Source organism: Diadema antillarum, unplaced genomic scaffold, assembly GCF_040938485.1.
Source record: "Diadema antillarum isolate AM-2024a unplaced genomic scaffold, OU_Dant_1.0 scf00000211, whole genome shotgun sequence".
Taxonomy (NCBI): domain Eukaryota; kingdom Metazoa; phylum Echinodermata; class Echinoidea; order Diadematoida; family Diadematidae; genus Diadema; species Diadema antillarum.
Window position 1 is genome coordinate 1801735 of NW_027271100.1, and position 23480 is coordinate 1825214.

At 39.5% G+C, this 23480-nt stretch overlaps 1 protein-coding gene across 1 annotated transcript in view; it reads left to right on the plus strand.

Annotated features, from left to right (window-relative positions):
- The window catches only part of LOC139724341 (transcription factor COE1-like), a 148188-nt gene that overhangs the window by 10220 nt on the left and 114488 nt on the right, over positions 1 to 23480 (plus strand). The window contains exons 3-4 of the mRNA XM_071635492.1: positions 6402 to 6465; positions 11480 to 11535. Coding sequence (XP_071491593.1) covers positions 6402 to 6465; positions 11480 to 11535 — 120 coding nt within the window. The remainder of the gene's footprint in view (positions 1 to 6401; positions 6466 to 11479; positions 11536 to 23480) is intronic.

A 23480-nucleotide genomic window follows, 5' to 3' on the forward strand; every position in this document is an offset into this window, starting at 1 on the left:
AGGTTCGGGAGTCGTACTTTCTGAGTCACTGATAAACCACCGATCTTCTATGAATTTTTCATAAAATAAATCCTGAGAGAGTAGTGAGGCAATGACGTCATATCCTCGTCAGATTTGCCTGATATCATCACAATTTTCTTGCTAAAACAGTCTGAAATTCCACAACTTTCTACTTTAAGGCGACTTCGATAAGACCTTAGCTCTCCTGTCAATGAGTGTTATTTCCATCAATAGAAGGTTAAACAAAACACAAAGCAAACATAGCACAAATCATACTGTTTTATCAAGTTGTATGAAATGCATAATGCATTGTTAATCACAAAGTTTATAATGAGATATACATGTATGCGCAATTAAGTAGAATAATCAAGGCTAACAATGTATACTTATTAAGGTTGACAGAAAAGTAATTATGGAAAAGAGTGTTCCACTGAGAAGCAGGCCTTGAATTACGTGGATCACTCAATACGTAATATGTAACTATATAACTCACTGTTGTTTGATTATACCTTTTAGTTTTAAAATAAAAATTAACATAAACATTCAGTGCGTTTCCCTTTCAAGGCGGTTAATTATTTTTTCCGCATGCAATACTCTCAAGGTATTAAGCATTGTCCTTGTCTTATTTTTTTTTCAATTCAATTCATGCTTTATTTCATTTGTCTTATGTTATAATACTAATTAAATTGTTCAGAGCTTTAGTTTTCTCCGTTTTGGGTTGTGTTATATTTTTGGTGCGAATACTTATAGGATTTTATTCATTATATAAAGATATCGATTTGTTAAAGCAAACAAGTCTTCATTTCGTTTCGTTTAAGTAAGTTTTATTTCTCCACTTGTATAAAAGAAATCAGTATAACAAAATAAAAAATGTTAACATGAAAAAATAAAGAAGAGTTCTCGTTACAAGCATATCATGTGAATAATACGTACTATATTTCATGGTATATATCTTAAATTCATTCATTTATATAAAGATATCGATTTGTTACGGTAAGCAAGACTTCAGTCATGGAAGAGAATTTGCACTCTCCACCAATATACCTCCGTTTGGTACTACTTTGGTTAAAGGTATTCAACCTAATTTTTATATCACTTTCGGGACATTCAAGAAAAAAACGTGCCAAAAAGTCCGTCTCATGTGGCTTAAAATGATAATATTACGTCAGCAATAGCATTGCTTTACCCATTTTTAATGACGTAAAAATGACATGTAAGGCTTTTGAATCACTCTTTGACTTTCTGGAGAACGTTTAAAGTATTCAAAGAGGTGAGAATGGCATTCGATTAATGCTTTCTTATCAGATAGTAAAAACTATACAGGATGGTGGCTATTTTAAGCCTTAATTTGTTCGAAATGATATTATTATAATTACGTGACCTTATTACCAAACACCCGTTTCTAAGTCCAACTACTATTCCGAAATGTGGCGGAAAGGTCTGAAGGATGTGTAAAAATGGCGGCCTCCTTCTGCACAGGTTAGAACGGAATCACGGGTGAAGATCAAGTCACCAGACCCCAAAGAGAGCTGTTATGGATAAAGCCAATCTGACGAGATAAACTAATCTCATTCTAAACCCTTCGTCGAGGCAAATTAAAGACAGAAAGCATTTGATAGATCTGCCGTGTATTACACTATTGCCTGCTCAAATTTAGTCAGACCAGAGTAGTATTCACCTCGTGAGGTTGGCGTTGGTCTCTTTGGGCTACAGCGATTTAGCATTATTTTCACGCAGTGTGATATGGCAGGATTAAGAGCTTGGCGGGGGTCGGTTGGATGGAGGGGTGGGGAAAATGTGTGTGTGTGTGGGGGGGGGGGGGGGGGGGGGGGAGTCGCATGTTCTCCTTTCCCACTCCAACAAGAACGTTTCCGGGGTCCTCAAACCAGGATGAGGACAATCTGCTATTCTTTACCCTTTAACCCTCTGCAAAGCCAGATATTTTGAAAACAGAATGCCATTCAAAAGGTTACGATGAGGAAGTTATTAGTACTCTCTGTAATGAATCCTTTCGGCAATTCGAATGCATGCACGGCTAAGCTGAAGTTAGAATCTTTTATTTTGCACGCATGACTGATTGCAGCTAGTGAATTATAAGATGACCTAACGTACACCTGTAGGCCTATGACTTTAAAAACATCTTTTTGTAACACTTAACAGGTGTATACAGGCCTCATAGCAGAGATTCTGAGACATTCAGTATCACTTTCGCCACCAGTCTTTAAGTACAACGACATGACAGAAAGGTTGTATAGTGTGACACTATTGAGTGACACATGGCTTATTGCATGGTATTTAATCCGTATTTGCTCATTTGAAACAGATTATTATTCTTTTAGACATAGAGACAGTTACAAGTAAGAATGCCCATTTTTACAGTTATAGACAAGATTTACACTATATTATGCAACGTTTGTAATGATAGTGACTATAAATATAAGGCCTACACACAAATCATACCACGTTTACATAGGGCCTATATGATATCTTCGGAAATATAAAACAAACATGCACGTTTGTACGTAAAATTCAGAAATATGTAGCCATTTTCTGTTTTGTATTACACGCGCAAACACCCACCTATAGTAAATTTACATATATTAACGTGTGTATTTGTGTGTGAACACACACAAATATAATGTGTGTACACGAATATGTATGCCTGTGTGTGTAAGCCATCGATGCACTGTAACAGTCACCATATGAGGTGTGTAATTGACATGTCTCTGTAAATAGCACACTGTGTGGCTGCCCGATGAAAATGGTCACTTCAGTTCGGTCCCTCAAGAAAATTACCGCTAGCTTATGTGGGTTTGCTCGATTTAAGGCTTATTGTAATCATTGATATTCATGGCAATACCAACGCAATAACGAATAATATCATCACAAAACTTAGTTTGTCATCCTGTTCTTGCAGTATGCTACACCCCCAGTGTAAGAAGCCTCATCTTTTTCTTTACCAAAGAGCTATTGCCATATAACTTTACCTTTTCTTGATATGTAAGCTACATATAGATTGAGATATAGATATATGACTTACACACATATATAGGCCTATGCATACATTGCTGAGTCTCCAACTCTATTTTGGACACCTGAATACATCAGATCAAAGAGAGAATCATAATCACACATTGCACCAGTATACACGATCAAGGACTGTAAATAAGAAAAAATTATACAACACGAAGGTGAGGTGTTTTCTCTCACCTCCCTGTATACATGCAGGTGATGTTTGTGTGTGTGTGTGTGTGTGTTTGTTTGTTTTTACAATCATTCTTTTCCTTTGTGAAAAGCGCCAGTAATTTTCATGATAATAATTTCTAGAATGAACAGCTCTGTATCATGCCCATCTTGCATTCACTGTCAGTGTCTCTATACGTCGCTGCATTGTTTGAAGGACTCTATTACCCTCCATAATAAGGGAGTGAGTTACAATGGTCTCCTCAGACGTGCTAGCGGAGCGGGCGTTACCATTGCCACTTCCTTTATTCGTAGCAAAGCCAAGCCAACGCGAGATAACCATCTTACTCTTCAGTTCCAACTGCTGGTGTCAATATCACGACGAGCGATGTAGTCAATAGTGACTGTGTAATGATAGTAATAATGACGATATCATGGTATAAATGATAATAACAACGATTGTGTTATCATTATGAAAGTTAGTGTTCCACCGTTCACTCGCAATCGATATTGCTTTAGAATTTGTAAGAAAACAGACAGTGATATAGTAATTATATACTCTTCAATTTAATGATAATGAATTGCGTTATCTATTTTCATTGAGATCGTTAGCACAGTTAAATAAAACTGAGACCTACCGAAAATACTACTTTAGTGCTAAGAATAGCTCGAAGGCACTTCATGTATTAAATGTGCTAAATCTATTTATTCATTTATTTATATATTTATCTATCTATGCGTATCACGTAACCGTGTCACTGCATTCCGTACCAATGACGCTGTCCTATAGGAAATATCATCATCATTATATGAGAGAGTGAGAACAAAAAAAAAAAAGAGAGGGTGAAAGAGAAGAAGAGAGGGGAAGAGACAGAAAGAAAGAAAGAAAGAAAGAAAGAGAGGGCTGGCACACACACACACACACACACACACACATATATATATATATATATATATATATATATATGTATATATCATGTACATTAATTTGTGATTTGCATGTATGAATATGATTATATGAATTGAGTACTTCCCTCGATATTTTCCTTGTGCACTTTGCAAAAGGACAGTATACGTTCAACAAAGGCTAGTTCAATGGATTAATGTGAACACATGACTATTTATCATGTTCATTAATGTATGCTAGTGGGTACAAGAATTATATTTTGCAAAGAGAATTGAAATACATTGTACCTACAAACACGTCCCATTTTAATGTTTTCCATTTGCATTTGATCAAATCTACCTTCTGTAATGGCAATATGATAGGAAAACTTACAAACATCCTTCTGCCTTGATTAAAAGAAGTTTTGTCAATCCTCTGCCAGTGAAGTATACAAGCTGTTAATTACTTAAGGATTAGAAATGCTGAAAAAAATTCATGCGCACGTATCTGATTGTGCCTACATTTTCAAGTGTCATAATGTGTTTATGTACATTACAACAAGCGCTGTATATGACTATTATATATTCACTTATGACAGTAATGGAAATTTCATATTATAAGCCTATATCAAAATTGTATCTATATGTTCTTAATTGTGAACAGTAGCATATCTTTGTAGGAAAAGTTGTTGAATATTGTAAGTAATGATGTCTCTTTTGAATTTGGTTTTGATTAGCTTTGTACGAATAAGCTACATACCTCGCCCTAAACGGAACGGCTTTGTCGAAATTTTCCGCTGTCATCTTGCATACCCTTTCGTTGATCACACGTTCAAAGATCGATACAGGCAAACGTCAGGAATTCTAGAGCAGATTCTATTTTTAATGCTCACCTGTCGATAACAGACTTTTTGGTTAATAAGGGGATATCAACAAATGAATAGCTGCCTAATTTTCCGTTTTGCCTAAGAGTTATTTCAATTACCACTTGACGTCGTTAACCATTTATTGCTCGGAAGCACATTTTGTACGTCTACATCAGCATGAGTTGGGTCAAAGGTCATTGTTGCCTATCAATAGCAAGTGAGCTGTGTATTATTGCAAAGGCTGTCTATAGACATGCAGGAATACCGCGTACTCCAACCCAGATCGATTCTGCCATCTTAACGCGTCACCTTACACACATTTTCCACGGATGCTCCGTCATTTCGGGGCGTTTTACTCTCTCAGCTGTCTGTGGCGCCCCTTTTTTTTTACCTTTAAAATAATTACGCCCCAAAGAAAATAGTGGAAGAAAGGGGGCAATATTTAGCAGGAAGGAATGCCTTGAGCGATGGGGCTGATGTAATGTACCCTCTGTTTATGCCCGTGGGCAGCGGCGGCCAGACATGTCTTACCCTATAAACTTCACCGCTGGCGCGTCGGGGCGTTCGATCTTCCGCGCTCCGCTGGCGTGCGAGCACGCGATGGGCGGAATTATGGTTGTGTTTCTGCGTAACGATTCTATTAGGTTTGCGTGCGATGCTGGCCCCGTAGGCTAGGCAGCTACATGGCAGCTGAAGGGACAAAATCGCAGTAATTTATCGATAGAAATATCCGTCACCGTTTCCTCACACGCCAAATGAAATAATCTGAACTTTTCTGAAGCGTTTGAAAATGAGAGTGTTCCGATCAATGCACTATCACAATTTGAAGTGTGCCCCCTAGGCAGTTAGGAATACTGAGTGTGGTATTGGGGAAATGTCTAGTGCGGAGCACAAAAACAGCCACAGTTTGTTGTGAGATGTCTGCTAATCTTCCTTATGCCTTCAAGTGTTTCAGTCTGAACATTCCCTTTCACTGATTGCCCTGTATATTTATAGATATTTTCCAAACTTGTATGATGAGACTTATGAATTGTAATATGTGGCTTTCCAATAAAAATTCATCGATAGAGACATGTCGTTCCTTGAATTCTCCCTCTCTCTCTACACGCACTATGTACTGATATATAAATGACTTTGATTGCAAATCGAGTTATCTCCATTCTTGTTAATTTTTAGATATATGCGATTACACGTGCCGAAATGCAAAGGAAATGCTCAGAAAATATGGGATATCGTTTTTAACCATAACTTCGAGAATATTCCTTGTTATGCAATCAGAGAGGTATCAATTGGAAGGTTTTATTTTGCTCTAATTATGAACTTGCTTTGAATGTTTGAAAACGTCACTTAACCCATTGTGCGATAAAACTCTTCATAGATTACAGGTGTGTTGATAGATACTTAAATGTGTTCGTATGCATGTACCCTATTTATGATTTTTGCTCTTTGATTTTGTTTTTCTTTCAGGAACCGGATAATAGCAAGACCAATAACGGCATCCATTACCGGATACAACTCTTATATCACAATGGTAAGTCGTAACCATGGTAACAAATCAAAGGTAGAGACACAGTGACACCTGTTCTTTCTCTGTCATCCAATTCCGTACATTGCCTCTATACTAATCAACAACTGACATTTTCACTCAGTGTTTTATTGGTCTCACTGTGCAAGGTTTATTAGCTGCCAAAGAACTGGGTGCTTTCACAGCCGTACTGGTAGTACCTGTAGTATGTGATGTTGTGTTCCTTCTTTTCTCCTCTCCATCATCACCATTATTATCATAATTGTCTTCTTTTCTCTTTTTCCTTTTTCTTGTCATTTTTTCCTTTTCTTCTCAATTCATTTCTTCCTCAGCTCCTTCTTAATTTCCCTTCGTCTCCTATCCCTAGCTTCTTCTTCCTTTAGTTCTCCTTTCTTCATCATCTTTATCATCATCATCATCATCTTCTTCATCATCATCATCATCATCATCATCATTTTATACTTCTTCTCCTTCTTCTTCATCATCATCTTCTTCTTTTCTTCCTCCTCCTTCACCTCTACATCATTCTATTTCTAAAGAGAAGGACAAGCTTCATGTAGGAAAAGCGAACAGATCGAAAGCGCGTGAATGATGAGATTATGGAGTGTGTGATAACGCCACTCCGTGGTTGAACCCTATAGTACACCCAGTCACCACGCGATTATCTCGCCTTTGATTTCTGAACGCGACACTTTGAGAGCGCCATACCAACCATCTAACCCTATCCTCTTCTCCCCTTTTTTACGTCTTCGAAATCATTCACCTCTTCGCGCACCGATTAAGGCTATGCACTCCGCGATTAGAAGGCTCACGAACCACCGTCGACAGAAAAAAAAAGGAGGGAGAGAAAACGGATGAAGAATACGAGGTTGTGAGGACGATTTTGTGGCTGCCCTGACAATCCAATAAAACCCCGGGCAGCTCGGCACGGCTTATGATTCAATTTGGTGGAGAAAAGAGTCTTTGGGAGCGCGGACTTCGAAACAAGATTAGCGCGCCGCACCGTTGATATTCTAGATGTCTGGACATGCATGCATCGGCTGAGTGCGCAAATTGGAGAATGCCATTGCCCTTATCACAATTTTCTCATTCGTCTTTATCTATTTTTTTCTTCCTTTTCCTTTGCGGACGAAGATTCTATGTGTGTACGTGTGTGTATATATCATTCACTCTTCGTGTTATTATTTGGATGAGAAAATCGGAACCCAGAGAATTTTATTCTTCTTTCGTTATCATCATTCATTTATATTGACATGGATCTTCTCACTTGCGTATTATGTAATGAGCAAAATCTAAATACGTTGACATGTTTCTGAGTAAATAAAAGGAAAAGGAAAACAAAACGAATGCATTTCCTAATGATCATAATTCTTGAGCGATCTCGAATACCGTGATATGCGGGTAAAGTCACTAATTTGATTCACAATGAAACACAGAAAAATGTCCACAGAAAATGTCCTTTACACATCACATCAGCTTGGAATAATTAGAAATAAAAGTGTCAAAGACACCTGTCTATAGGCCTATATTTCATCTTGGATGTATGTGCGAAATCAGATCTGTTTCCTTGTCATCCAGCGTTATTACGCAATGCACTAATTCATACAATTAAAAAGGAGACGTTAGTGACGACGTGTACTAATCTAAACGGACAGAGCAATGCTAATCAATGTTTAATGAAACGGGGGTCTTGTTTTGGGCACAGAGCCATCGAGAACATGATGAGAACACAGAGACGATCGCATGCTTCCTCCCAACAAAACAAAGACGTAGGACCTACTGACTAGGTAACGTGCGGGCAACGATATCATGCTTTTTAATCCATGACAAATGATAATGTACATAATGACTCAACAGACAGTGATCGTTGGGTGTTTTCATTTCTCTCCTATTGTTATTAATCTGGCTTCATTGTTATTGACATTGTATATGGGGTATGCTTTGCATAATTTTTGTGTTTGATGGTTTGGAATGACAAAAATATAATATTTTCTTGTACAATATCTGTGATTAGACAGGGTTATAATGCTAAGAGTAAAGTTCTCCAAAGCAGCCAACCTTCATTGCACTGTGTTGACTTAACAGGGTTGTGAGGTTGTTGGAAACCACACTATTGGACCAGCACGCACACTTTTCTATACAGTTTAAACGTCGCGTTCAATTTACATAGCGGTTCACATTGTAAAGCGTTCTGGCCCTCTCAACTCGTCAAAATGTAAACGAGTTATTCATAATTCTGCTCTCTTTCGCCATGTTTTATTGGTTTAGCCGAGAAAACCGAGCCATTGTTGGTTTGTTGAGGCAAGACGGAAAAAAGAAGCATTTTACCATAATTACAGAGAAATCTGAGTATAGGCGAATAGTTTTATTTGAGAGCGCCGTAGTCCCATTCAAATGTTTGCGCGTCGGGTCTAGTATGTCCCAGATCTTACAAAAGGGATTGAGTGGAGTAACGCCTGCAAGCATATCAGTGTGAATAAGTGAGCAAGCACTCCGCAAATTAAAAGTGCAAGTCGTTGAATCTTTGATTAAACTTTACAGCGTCTGATTTCGTTAAAGTGGCCTTTTTGTCCACCCGAGCTAGACAATTCATCGAGACCCCATGAATGATAGAGCAACATCAGGGCACACATCTTAATAGGGCCTATTCTTATTTTCACGATCAAGGACATAATGAAGTTGTACTATCAAGTATGACAGTTAAGTGGTACGCTTTCATGAGAATTATCATGCTTTATTGAGTAGCATCTTCATATTCTCATTTACTGAACTGAGCGTTGACATGTAATGCAGTTTGCGTGGAAAAAGAAAGTAAAGAAAAACATTTAATACATCTATCTGTGAGTAAACTTTGAGATGGATACACCTGTATTAATGTCATTTCCTTGATATAGGAAAAAAAATAACGGAATTCTTGTCTGGAGACTGTTTTTAAGCATTGCATGGCACATCAGAAATCCTTTATATATAAATGCATATGGAAAGGAATGTAATTCAAAGGAATTAAATTAAAATGATGATTTAGATACAATTGACAAAGTTGACAAATATAACAAAGTACTATGAGAAGATATATATGTACTGGAAGTAACGTTGGAACTGTTGCTTGAATTGGTTAACTCAACTTCCCTGTCTGGTCAAGAATATACAATGTATATTTTTAATCTCTTAGGGAAGACTGCAGATCTAGCGAAACTTGACAGGCAACTTGGGTTTGACGACCCAGTAGTGTGATCAGCCACTTATACAGAATCGATTGGACCGACAATCGTATCCAACAAAAGGCAACAAACGAGCAATCTCCTAAACGGGATTAAAGCAGAATGAAGAGCAAGTGAGGAGGAATAAATAAGATCGAAGTAGTTGGTTCCATGTCTCACATCATCCGTTTCACTGTTTGTGTGTAGACTAGGGCCGAAACAGCTTTAGCGGTCCAGAAATATCGATCGTGTGGCAAGCAACGATAGCAAGCCGTATGACATGGCCCACAATCGAAGTCGGCAGCGGCCAGGTCAAATGTGTAAAAGGCAGCATGCACAGGTCGAACTGAAAATAATACGATCTAGATATCGCGTTGCTGAGGAGATTGTTGTCTCATATATATAATATTTTTAGACTGACTGTGAGAGCTGGGGTCTTACCTGCTCATAATTATGTCTAAGATGTTAATGACAAAGCTATTTGCATTGGGTTGGTGATTTTAATAGGATGAGAAAAGCATCGACGGTCTTATCAGTTCCACGGTCTTCTCGTCAGCCATGATAGTGTGATAGTGTCCGTTAACACGTCTATTCCTAGTGCAGAACAAAAACTTATCCATGTGCAGAATATTTTATAATTTATTTCACGTTATAATTCAGAGAGAGAAAAAACGTTTAAATGCATGATTTGGTTGTATACTGTGTGAACGTAATGACAGGACTTGCTAAAAGAGAGATGAGGGAGAAATGGTTTCACTGGTTTGGTATATAGTTGCATTCACGTGGAAGTAATTGTATTGGTCGCGGAATAGCCTCTCTCATACATCAGTGCGATTACAATAAATGTGACTGCCGGCTATACAACATTACCAACATCACTGTCATGGCGATTACCTGCTCAACATTCTCAAAAGGGAAACATAATGTAGTTCAATTCTCTATATATATACCCTGATCTTTGTTTTTTCGCACTACCCGTGAAATAAACATTGATGATAATCGCAAAATTCCGTCAGTGTTTCACTGTATGATAATTGCAATCCTACAAAGACGTGTATGTAAACAACCGATGCGCTGATGATGCCAGTAATGGTATGTTATGGATCGTAACGAGAGGTTGCCATTGTAATGACCATTATGACGTCATAGCTTGAGTACTGACTATAGGCTTATAGTTTACGTGGGTGATTCAATACCAGATTGTTGGATCGCAGGAAGTTAGCGGGACTTCATGTCTTAGTCCCACAGGTACGCGAACAATAACTCGCCTCACTACGCACGATCTCTCTTCCAAAGGAAGACTTCTATTGCTTCACTTCATGCCCGAGTTACCCCGTAAAAACCACCCCAAAACCGTTGGACACGAACCTTTCTTTTTTAGGATTACTGCCAAAGTAGAAAACAGACGGCTTGTGTTGGTGATGGGTGACATCGAAATAAAATAAAAGAATATTATGTCAAACCTGACCTTCGCGACATGTACATCTCTGCAACTAGTGTTGACAGCAAATTGACAAATCTCTATAATTACCTCATTGATTTATGGATTATCGATATTTTGCATGATTATTTTCCGTGGTGCACTTTAAAAGCAAAGAGTCGAATTCTCATGGTGTATTTCTTTATGAATAAATTGTATCGAAGAATTTTGAAACCTTTCTTATAAACTTTTTTTTAAAAGTTTAGAATCAGATTATGATGAAACATGTGTACTTTAATACTTGGGCGAGTCTTCGCTGCATCGTTATTTTTCTTCGGTAATGACTATTAACCTTAGCTATATAGTGATAGTTCATTTTCTATATGTTCTCTTAAAACAGGTGTACGTACGGAGCAGGACCTTTATGTTAGACTCATCGACTCTATGACCAAACAGGTAAGATCAATTTGAACCTTTTGCTGTCAATTTTCATACTTTATTTGAATATTTTCGTATTTATTTAACTGGTATTCATTTTTCTTATTGGAGTCTGTTAATGTTGACGAATCTCACTAAGATCTAAGATCTAACGTAGATCATTGTAGATAATGCCTATAAGTCGGAGTGCAGTGTTGACGCTATGAAAGTCAAGCGAATGACATATGTTATGAAAAGTGATTTACTACATTCGCTATCTTCGAATGAATGAGGACGTAGATGTTAATGATTGATTGACTTCATTCCATCACGGATAAAAGCCTGTTTTCAGCTGTTAACTGGCTTTCAGCAGGGCCGTGAACACATATTCATTCATTCATTCATTCATTCATTCATTCATTCATTCATTCATTCATTCATTCATTCAATCATTCATTCATTCATTCATTCATTTATTTTTCATTTCCAACAAAAACATATAAATATATTACAGAAATTGAATACAAGTACATAGATTTCATCATAATACAAAATAAAGGATAAGTTTACAGAAAAATTGTAAGTATACGAAAGCATGTGATTACAAACAGAGTAACAATGAATAAGATATAATAAAAACGTGTAACATGAAAAGTATATACAATGAACAAAAGAAATCAAAATGAGAACTGAAGAAAAGAATAGCACACAGAAATACACAAAGGTTTGAAAAATGGGCAATCATTATGTCACATTGCAAATAGATTAAGAGGTTTCAAAATGGTGGATGAGCGTTTAACGAGACACGGGGGTGGACAAAATGACTGACTTGTCTGTAAGCAAATATTTGAATATACAAAAATTAGCACTTGAACATACGTTGAATGTAGATTGTTGCAGTCATACAGCTCTTTTCTTTATTTCTATTAGAAATAATTTGATATCATTAGCTGTCCTAAGACTTATAGGTAAAGAGCTTAGAAGCTGAGTACAATGCACTTTTTCTTTACAAATTGATACGTAATGGTTTTTGGGAGAACAACATTGAAGACTGTAATAATAGTGATCGTGATGATGGTGATGATGATGTTTTGGAAGCATCTTGACTGCCAGGCATTTCTTTCAGTTAAGGTAGTGAACTAAACCATGCATTGGACATTGCCACGATTTGTACACCGTCTATGCACATTATTGAGCATGTAGAATCAATGTAGGAATTTTTGTATGGAGTGTTTGAAATATGCATGACGCTCCGCGTCAACTGAATAAATTAGTTTCCTCTTTGTATGGGGGACTGGGAGGGTACGTGAGTGTGTAAAAGTCAAGATAAATATCAAATTGCTACATGCCCAAGCTTATTTCTGAATGAAATTAACCGTGTGTAATAGATTTGATATTGCTATCGCTGGAATGGAACGTTTCTTTCGAGAAGTGAGAGAGTGGTATAGAATTTTTTTGCTTCGTCTCGTAAAAGTGTCATAAGCCTTGAAGAAAAGCTGCTGTGTGGAGGTGTGCTCCCGAGTTCATTGGTATTGATGAAGAGGAGGGGATCGTTGACGCCTCGTGGTCCCACCTACCATAATCCCTGCTATTATTATCTATATCGGCTGGTCTGTTCAACGTCGGAACCGTTTCACGCTATCCGTCTTTTGTCAACGTGGTCGCCATCGATTGGCAGCACAAACATGACAAAGGGAAGGAAATTGGATAGAAATCGCCTCGGATGCCAGAAGAAATTGATCCCCGTTCCACCTGCCTTCACGTTTGGAACCCGCCAGCTCACCTATCTAGTAGAGTTTACACGGCATTTAGGCGATTGGCAGGTCTTTATATTTTGTTTAACAAGATAAGGGTAAAATAGCCATATATTTGGTGATTTTGCGAAATAAGCCTAAATTTTAACGTGATATACTGGCCACTGAATTATAAGTGCTTATTGTGTTGTGACTGTATCGCGCCTCGTTGTGATCAACCTTGCCCTTCGTACATTTGATTCAGTTTGTGTTTGACGATATGTTGCAAGCATTTGGCCCGGCAATTATCTTGACAGAATCAGTGTTTGGAAAAACAATCATAAAACATTATAGCCTCTCTTGACTGGATATCTTATCTTACTCGGACCCTGAGATATACTCCGATGATGCTTCGAATGTTAAAGGCCAGCGGAAATCATGGCGAACCGATCAATCTCATTGACCCGAGGGTTTCCGCTGCATTCCCCTACATGTTGCTATTACATGCATTTACATGATATTGTAAAACCCCAAATTATAATTCATTATCAATATTATGTTAAAGGAGGTAATATGTCCTGTCAGGTGGTTTATCAGCGGCACCAATTTTCAAAACCATATTTTCTGCATGGGAGATCTCTGTATTAGAATTTGAACTTGATCACAAATGGTAGTTGCAGTTTGCTTTGCGCGAAAATTCTGTCTGATATTGGAGTTGAGTGCAGCATGTCCGCATAATACTGTTATAGTGTATATGATTGGCTCTTGTTTCTGGAAGTAGATTGGTAATGGGATGTGATGATGTTATTGACTGATGAGCGCTCACACAGAATAGCTGGCTTGTCTTCTGTGTTTACGTGTGTGTGTGTGTGTGTGTGTGTGTGCACAATTTTTATGCATAATCGCTAGCATCGCATTAGTAAGATTCAGTGAGGAGGCATGTTGATCTGTTTCATACGAGTTTAAAGGTGTGCAAAGATTGCTAGAGCAATGTTATGGACCCCATGGAAGACCAGCTGAACGTAGCTGAATATGGGCTATCCAGCCATCTTCTCTGATGGAAAATGAACAAACAAACAAAGAAACAAACAAACAAAGGTCGCAATCCTCATCTGAAATCTACCGAAAGCCCACAAAGTTTTATCCATTAGGGGTCATCTGGCAATATCAGTGACACGATCTGAGGATGAGGTACATTTTGATTATCGTTAAAATATAAATAATGCTCCATTTCGTGCAAATTATTCTCTCAGTCTTACCAAGGTCTTTCAACAGAAGAGTATGATTATCAAGACTTACCTTTGAGATGTCCAATGTACATGTGTCATAATATAGATACAGTTGTAGATGTATACGTAGATAGATAAATAAATAGATAGATAAATAAATAGATAACTAAATAAATGAATGAATATATACATATATATATATATATATATATATATATATATACACACGTGTATTTGAGTAAATCCTTGGTATTTGATGTAAAAGCATATGTTCAATCGGAAAATTAATATGAAAGTCATGAAAGACTGCACAATGTGCACATGATAATGTGAACTACATGAATTTCAAACACATACACATGTGATTATGTGTGTGTGTGTGTGTGTGTGTGTGTCAAGCTGAGTAGTATGGAGAGTAACAGGAGAATAAAAAAACGATAGACGATATGCTGAAGCAACATGGAAGCTTTGGTGCAAAACTGCCAAGGAAATATTCAGTTTCCAAATTTAATTGATTCTGACTAACAGGTGATATTCACGCGCGACACGCTCTTTTGCCACTGTCGCTTACCTGCTGTTGAGTCGAAGCCAAAATCATGCTCGCCCATTGCACGTTCAACAGGGGCAGTGGGATAGAAAAAGAGTAGAGGAGATGGGGGAGGGGTGGCGAGAGAAAGAGGGGGAAAATGAATAAATGAATATCGTTTAAAGTGTGTCCCGCACCCAAATTTCTGTTCGTAATCGATTGAAAACAGATCGTGTCTCATCCACCGGGCCATTCAATCTTATAGGCGTGCTAGTGCTGAGATGTTTTGGGTTTTTGACCAAAGTTGTTCATCCATCTTCACAGGATGTAGAAAGTGAGTCGATGTAACGAGATTTCTCAGACATGGTTATGAATTTATGGATTTTGCAGTCAGAAGGATATGATAATGGTATTAGTTTGAACTCTTCTTTCTTAAACGGAGACCATGACGTCATCGAAGTCATCACAATGATTTACATTTTATAAAGAATTAGTTTTGCATATTATGTCAACGATTAAGATTACATCTCTTGAATTGAACTGACCTTGGATCAACAAAAGAAGACTTCTTTTATCTATTATATAGATAATTAAGGGTAGTGAAGTTGTAATTTAGTAATAATCGGGGTAGATTTATCTGTTGTAGTTCTTTAGTTTAATATTTTTCATGTCATAATTAGCAAGAGGTGACGAATGACGCCAAATCGTGCATCGTGTTTTGCACATGGAAAAGGCAAAAATCCTTCAGTACTGTCACGTAGTAATATTATATAAACCTTTATCGTTAATTGACTTCTTTGTACTCCATCACAGTGGCGGATCCAGAGGGGCGCACCAGGCGAGCGTCCCTCTTTATTTTTTGTTAAAACAAAAGAAATAAATGGGGGGGGGGGCGTGCGCGTCCTTTAATTTTGTAAAGGCGCCTCCCCTTTACGGAATTCCTGGATCCGCCCTGCTGATCAGGCATCAGTTGTATTATAATAATAGGAGCCTTTCAAACAGGCAGACTATACATAGGCCTACCTCAAACGGGTCGGAGGAGGCGTGGTGGGAACGATCCATTGCGTAGAAAGGTAGTCTCTCCGTATATAGTCAGCCGTGAAATGTCGTGTTCATACTATATTCATCATATTGTTATTATGATAATCACCCGTGAAATATTATGCAGACTATGCCCTGAAAGGAGCTTATTGTATATCACCATAATAATTATGCGTTTTGTGGATTTTTATGACAATTATTCAGAAAGGCTTCAACTTAAAGGTTGACACGAAAGAATATGTGCGTGCGTTTAATACCAAAAAGTCATGCCTGTTATGTAGGCCTACATAAAACAAATCTTACTCGCGCTGAAAGATTTCTTTCGTCTCTTAACAAATTAAGAGCGTCTTTTGGCTGTGTTTTGCCAGATTTCTGTGAGTCCACCGCTGAAAAGAAAAGAAAAGATGAAAGGAAGTAAAAGAATGGATAACTCCTATAGTGAACCTTGACGAAAAACAAACGCAGAAGCTGTCCTTTCTTAATGAAAGTCTATCCAGGAAACGCGACGGTTGAGAACGCTTGGCGATGAGCCGGATCCAGTAACCCTCATTGAACCAATTGGAGGTGTAAAAATCCGCGATTACTGTCAGCCCGTGTGTCACTGAAACCGACTTGGACTCAAACGAGACGCTGCTAGCTGCGCGTAACGGAATCCCCGCATGTGAATATTCATGACGGATGCAACACCCTGCCAGCACTATGCGACAGACGACGAGGATGATGTGGCAGTGGTTGATGTTAAAACAAGATCGAAAGTGGGGGGGGGGGGGGGAGGGAGAGGAAAGAGAAGATTCTGTGAATGTCCTGGCTAACGTATTTTGCTTGTTCAATCACATAGCCCCTTTCGTTTATTTCCTCATTGCGACTTCATCTGCTCATTCACTGTCTTCGTTGTCGCAAGCCATTTCGCACTGAAGTAATGTATCGTTGATACTGACACCACCTTTCCCATCGAATAAAAACCCTACCCCCTCCTACCCCATCATCTCCACCCCCCCCCCCCCCTCCTCCATCCTCACGCCTCACCTCTACCTCCTCTCGCATCCTCCCGGGTTGTATTTGCGGTGACCGCCATTTACCATCACGACATCCTTCCAAGATTGTGCGGATTCCCCGCATCTCGCCGCCATCCACATCGAGTCGGGTTGTCTTTCATGTGGTGTGGCGCTCTGGCTATATAGCTTCAAACGGGGGAAGTCAACTCGGCACGGATCGGCACTTCTCGTGTCCCATTGCACAGATAGTTGACGGCTTACGGCGGATCAGTCCGTTTGAAGACACGGTGGTGACTGGTCAATCCACGCGGACAAAATCCCATTCATCGAGTAAAAGATACAGTGAGAAATACAGAGGGAGAAATGAAGAAAGAGATGAAGGAGAAAGAAAGAGCAATAAAGAAAGAAAGGAAAAGATACAAAGCAAGAGTAAGAAACACGCGAACGGACGAATAAGCGTAAACAACTCTGCGACTTCGTTAAGGCACGTGCATGTCATTTATGCGATCAAGTGTGTTTCAAAATAAGAAAGAATGATGCTGCAGGTTTGAATTAGTGTGTCGCCTTCTTTTAATCATCATTATGAAATCAACAAATGATTTTCAATCTCTTCAACACACATCGGGAGCATCCGTCGTAGATAGGTATAACACAACGAGCTAGCAATGCCACCTACTGTTTTTGTTTTTTTCCCCTGTTGAGGTCCAATATTATCAAGGCAGTGCGAAAAAGCCCCTCGAAGATTGTGCTCAAACATCATTATGAGAAGTATGATAATTTGCCAGCAGCTTTGTTAATGGCAGAAAAAGAAGAAGAAGAAGAAGAAGAAGAAGAAGAAAAGAATGACGATTACCTCGATTGCCTAACCACTCCACGGTGATATTCTTAAACGACGACGTCATAAATGATATATGCAACAGGGAAATAGATTCCGTAGGAGTATTCTGTCATTAAGGGCGACAGACAACAACAGCAACAACGAAACAAACCTTGAATAAGTCAACATGTTGTGGGATTTTAGTTTGCACTCCTAAATATTCCCCACTGCAAACATGAACTTCTGCATGCCTCTTATTTGGTTAGAAAGTTATAGTCTCTTCACTCATCTTCTCCCCTCCCCCGCGGCCCCCCCCCCCCCCCCCCCGCTTTCACGACCGATATTCGTGCGTGTATCCCTTTCTCTCCGAGCCGGAGTGAGCGGGTGATAAATGACGTGGTGGCGACGACGAAGGCACGCACTGACGCGCACGAACCGCACCTGTTTGCGCGCCAATCGCATCGCCTTTCACTCAGCGCCGTAACACATTCCGCCCGTCGTACCCCCGCGCTAATTTCACGCAGCATTATGTGCGTCTGACAGTGATGCTGCACCATTACGACCACTACGATACTATCAGCCCCCAGTTTCTTCCTCTCCAAACGAAGCAGCTTTTTTATTCTCTTTTATTTTTTGCTCTATCATTTCCAGCACACTCCATGACAGCCGATGATGCGCAACGAAATTTGTGAATGGAAAATAAATGCACAAATGCATAAATTTCTCCTGTCACTCCGAGCAAGACAAATCACGTCAATGTGTTTGTGCTGTCAATGTCCACTATCAAAGCTTTACCGAGTAAGACCTGAATATTGAAATAAACAGCAGCAGATATTATCTTTTGACAACTTCCCTTTCTATGCCCCTCGTATTAAATGCAACTAGCATCGTGGCGCATCTCAACAATGAACACGAATAATTTCGATGCATGCAGTATGATGAATCGATGTGTTATACCAGAGATGATTTCTTATCTCTGAAATTCGCGATTTCTTGCAGGAATCACTCTAGCATTCCTAGGCTGTACTGTAACTCCTTAGTTGTAAGTCATGGCATAATAATACTTCGTAATTATCAAAGGTTTCCAAGGCTTCTTGCTTTCATAACAAATCAAAAATTCACACAGTTGATTTACTGCCTCAGCTTCTGTCGTGGCACTATTTGCTCTGAATGATGGAAATGTACCTCATCACATGTAGCCCTTGGTCTGTATATCTATAGGAGATACTTACCAGCTATCAATGTAGGCCCTACAGACAATTAGGAGCGAGTGCTCACGGACGGGTTTATTTCATAAAGCACGTTATTTTCCTTTCCCCCTTTCTGTTTGTTTATCTTTCGCGACTATAACGATCGAAGGGAGACGACTTTGGAGTTCTTGAAAATGTCGCAATTAGGGACATTTGGGACTCTCTCAACTAGCGTATGTGTAGACCTCGAGAGTGTCCATTGGGCCCAATTGAAATTCGCGAGATGTGGGCGCGAAAATTGGTTGCGAACGTCCCCTTAACAAGTCCGCGGAGAGTTGGAGGCCCTTGGCCGTCGAGCTAGAATGCGGAGTGCAGTAGCTGGAGCAGGGCGGCCCGTGGTATCAGACGCGAGAACTCGGAGCTGTTGCGTCACGCTGCTGTGACTCCCAATTAGGCTTGTATCCGACAGTCAGCGGGAGAGCTTGCGAAGAAGATCATTAGCTGTGGAGCCCCAGTGGACCAGCACTGAAAAGCTTCCGATACCATGTTTCTCTGCTCGTTGGCAGGATCATCGTGCTTTTTGAAAACTGTTTCTGTATGTCCTCGTCTGCTCCTTTATTACCAATACCTTTGTTTTTGTTTTTCTTGATGATTTAGTTCCTGTTTACTCGTAATAAATTACTAAACAGGTTAATTCATGCGGTTGAACAGCGTGGCAACGCGCCTAGGGCCTGTCTGCCCTACCTATCCGTTCACCTTTCACCAAACCACCAAGCACTTGGTCTACATGAAGTCGTACAACGATGTTTATAAGGAAAGGACGTGCAGTCAAGTGTGTATGGCACCTGTTGCACTTGCGATTAATTTCTTTGAGTCCGTGAGCAAGATGCACTTCCCGTTTAATACATCTTCGACAAACATGACGTCATATCTGGCATACGAAATATCAGGGAGGTGAGACTACCCACCTCTCACCTCCCTGGAAATATCTTCGCAATAGCCAGGTAAACTCACATCGTGACCGAAAAGAAAATAGTTCGTTATGATTATATCATGACTATTGAAGTACCCTGTTGCGGACAGTGTCGGCGGTGCGCTACCAATATTGTGTGGTCATATTTCCAATCAAATGGGGCGATGTCATGCCCAAATAGTCATTCTTTACGTCAGATTTGGTCACACAGTCGTTTTCTCATCAACGTTACAAGTATCTTCAAAAGTCATATCACCATTGTAATCCAGTGGATCAATGCACAGTGGGTTAAAAAAACAACAATAAACTCCAAGATTCCTGTCTTGACGCAGTGCTCATAAAGATAAGCAAGAGACATTTAGAAATTATATGAATCACTGGAGTACAATGTTGATATAAGTTTTTGAAGATTCTTGTAACATTGATGTGAAAACAATGACTATGTGACGAGATCTGAATTTAAGAATGTGAAGAACACACAAATACACCCCAAAAATAAAGATAGAGAAAAAACAAATTGGAAAGAGGAACCCTACAACCAAATGACAGCCTTACAATTTACGTTTGCGAGGGAATTGTTTATAACGTTGGTCTCTCAGCCCGCGATGATATGAGAATAAATTATGAACTTTTCATTCATTCATTCATTCATTTATCAACTTATCAACAGTGTGCAGCATCCTCATCGTAAGTTAGCATTATTCCACTGAAGAATCCTGTAGTGTTAGTACTACATTCTAATTACTCCGACATTACTGAGAGCCCATCTACGTACTAAGGTCAAAGGGGACATAAACAAACAAACGAACAAGCGAGCAAGAAAACAAACAAACAAACAAACAAACAAAAGGAGCATAGTATGTGCTGTAGGGCATAATACGCTCTGGGCAATATTTGAACCCAGTTAGAGCCCTGTTCACTAGTTCACGACGCTGTCGTATAAATCTCACCGTCGTGACGCGAGGATGAGGAGTTATAGTATGTTGTTAATCATTATGAGTGAAAAACAGAGAGCCACTACAAAAGACTAGAAAGTGTGATACAAAGTGTATTTCAAACAAAGGACTTGGAGCGAATAAAATTGTAATTGAGTTGTTACCATCACAAACGGCTTCATGGAAATTTCTAATCGTACACAGAGAATCAGTCATTCCTACCGTGCTATGAAATGTCAATGTTTCTTTGGTGAGCAAACCTCCAAGAAAATCCGGCAATTCTCATAAAATAATTCGAAATGCTGTGCTAGTATATCATAAGTAGTTACTAGACCTTTTTACCGCTGCCGTTGATATTGAAACGACATCTTCAAACCGCATTCTCTCTCTCTCTCTCCATTCCTGTGAATTCAATACGTATTTATCTTAAATGTCATTAGACCTACTTGAATGCTTCTAATATCTCTCAGAGACAGTAAGACTTACATTTCAGCGGTAATAGATGGATGCATTCGCCGTCATACCGTGGAATTATTCACCTGGGACTGAAATTGCAGTTGCAAAAAAGCGCGTAATGCCGCCCCAGTAGAAGTGAAAACAAATTTGAAACTAGAGAGGGGAAAAATAAAGTGTTGGGAAATCGTCGCTTAGTAATCACGTAAGATCATCGTTAAGGAGATAAAGAAAACATAGCAAGCGATAAAAGCTTCTTCGGCACAAGTATACCCGAATACTAGCTAAATGAAGAGTACAATTTGGTCGTGCGTTTGACGCCTATAATGTCAGCGCTCTGTCACATGGCGTGGCGCGCTTCAGTGTTGGGGAAGGGGGGGGGGGGGGCTTTTCGCGGGAAGAACATAAACATTGCCGCAGCTAAAGCACTATCACGTGAAAGAAGAGATACAGGGAGAGAGAGAGAGAGAAATAGAAACAGAGAGTTAGATAGAGAGGGGGAGAGATAGAAAGAGGAAATATAAATAAATGTCGATGTCGTTTTATTTCGGTCGAGAACTCCAGCAAAGAGCACACTCTGAGTTGATCAGTGATGGCTCGCGGTTAGAGCTATTTTATTGAACTGATTATTAGCGACTATAGACACACTTTGTCGTCGAGAGTCTGTTAACCTCTCGAATGTTCCTCTGTTTTACTAATGTCACCGTCACCTTTCCAAAGTCGATTCGCGCCAAGCTTAAAAACTACTCCCCTAGAATAACCGGCAGTCTATAACAGCACGCTGAGTAGTCCTTGGGGGAAGAATCTGTCAAAAAGTTGCAACTGCTCCAGAGTCGTGACTGCACAGAGAGAAGGTAGATATCATCGTCGAAAGGGAAAAAAGACCCACGAATTTTCACTCCCTCCTCATTACTTGATGCAACGTTCTAACACCTCCCTGGTTCTAGTAGGCCTACTTCAGTGCAGACTCCCACCACTTTTTTTTTTTTTGATGGCCCTAAAAAAAAAACCCTGATCAGCTCGATTTCCTCCATGACGCAAGTTGGGTGTAAAGAACCTGGGGCCTACATTGAGCTGTCGCCTACCTGCTATGACATCATATAACTCTTCTCAGCAGATGCGAAGAATCTTTTTCATTTTAATACAAAATTTACTAACAGCATTATCTGTTGACAAACTGACTCTAGAGAACAAAAACAACAACATAACACAGACCTCCAAAAATAAAATGTTCATTACTTCTGGGGCGACTAAACCAACTCCGTTTGACATTGGAGCTCTTGTGCGCCTCGTGGTTAACTCTCTGCCCCGCAAGATGTCATTGTGCATGGGGGGGGGGGGGTATATGGAAATGAAAAGAGAGAAAAGACAAAGAAATGTGGAATTCCGAAGAATCTATGTGTCGTTGCCACCGCATCCTCGGCACGTTGGATAGCATCACACGTCTGTATTGGCTGAAGGCCTGATGGCTGTACTAATTAGATTGCTTCGTTATGACTGAAGTTAATTAGATTCAATGGTGGCTGGTTATCCCGCTACGACCCAGGATCGCGGAGCGAGGCGTGAAGACCTATAATTGTCACACGAGAGCTGCAGGGAGATTCTCCCGACTCGGACACGCTGGTTCGGATTACAAATTATAGCTCCGGCCCTGCCGCGTCATTCCACGTAATAATGCCATCGATTCGACGAATTTGCGGGCCCCCTGTCCGCTACATGACTGCAACAGAGTCCGCGGACAGTTTGATTTTATTTTATCATGCTTAGCAATATTTATTGTTGCACGCCTCTAATTGGCAATGCGGTTGGCGCAAATTTCAAAATTGATTCAGCGAATGGCAGCACTCTCCGCCGTAGTTCCCCATGTAATCTTACGCGAAACTTCGTGATTCTCATGTTCGTACGGCAACTGTCAGATTGCATTTTACTCGAACTATTTTTTCTTTGTGTAAAGTTGTTTGCTTTTTCATGTTTATGTTTATATTTATTTTCTTTTTCGGAGTAAGAGCGCTCTGTGAAGAATTCAATGTAATTTACCTTCAGCTATATCATAGGTAGATAGTCTATTTTGCGAAGTTATGATAGGCTATCG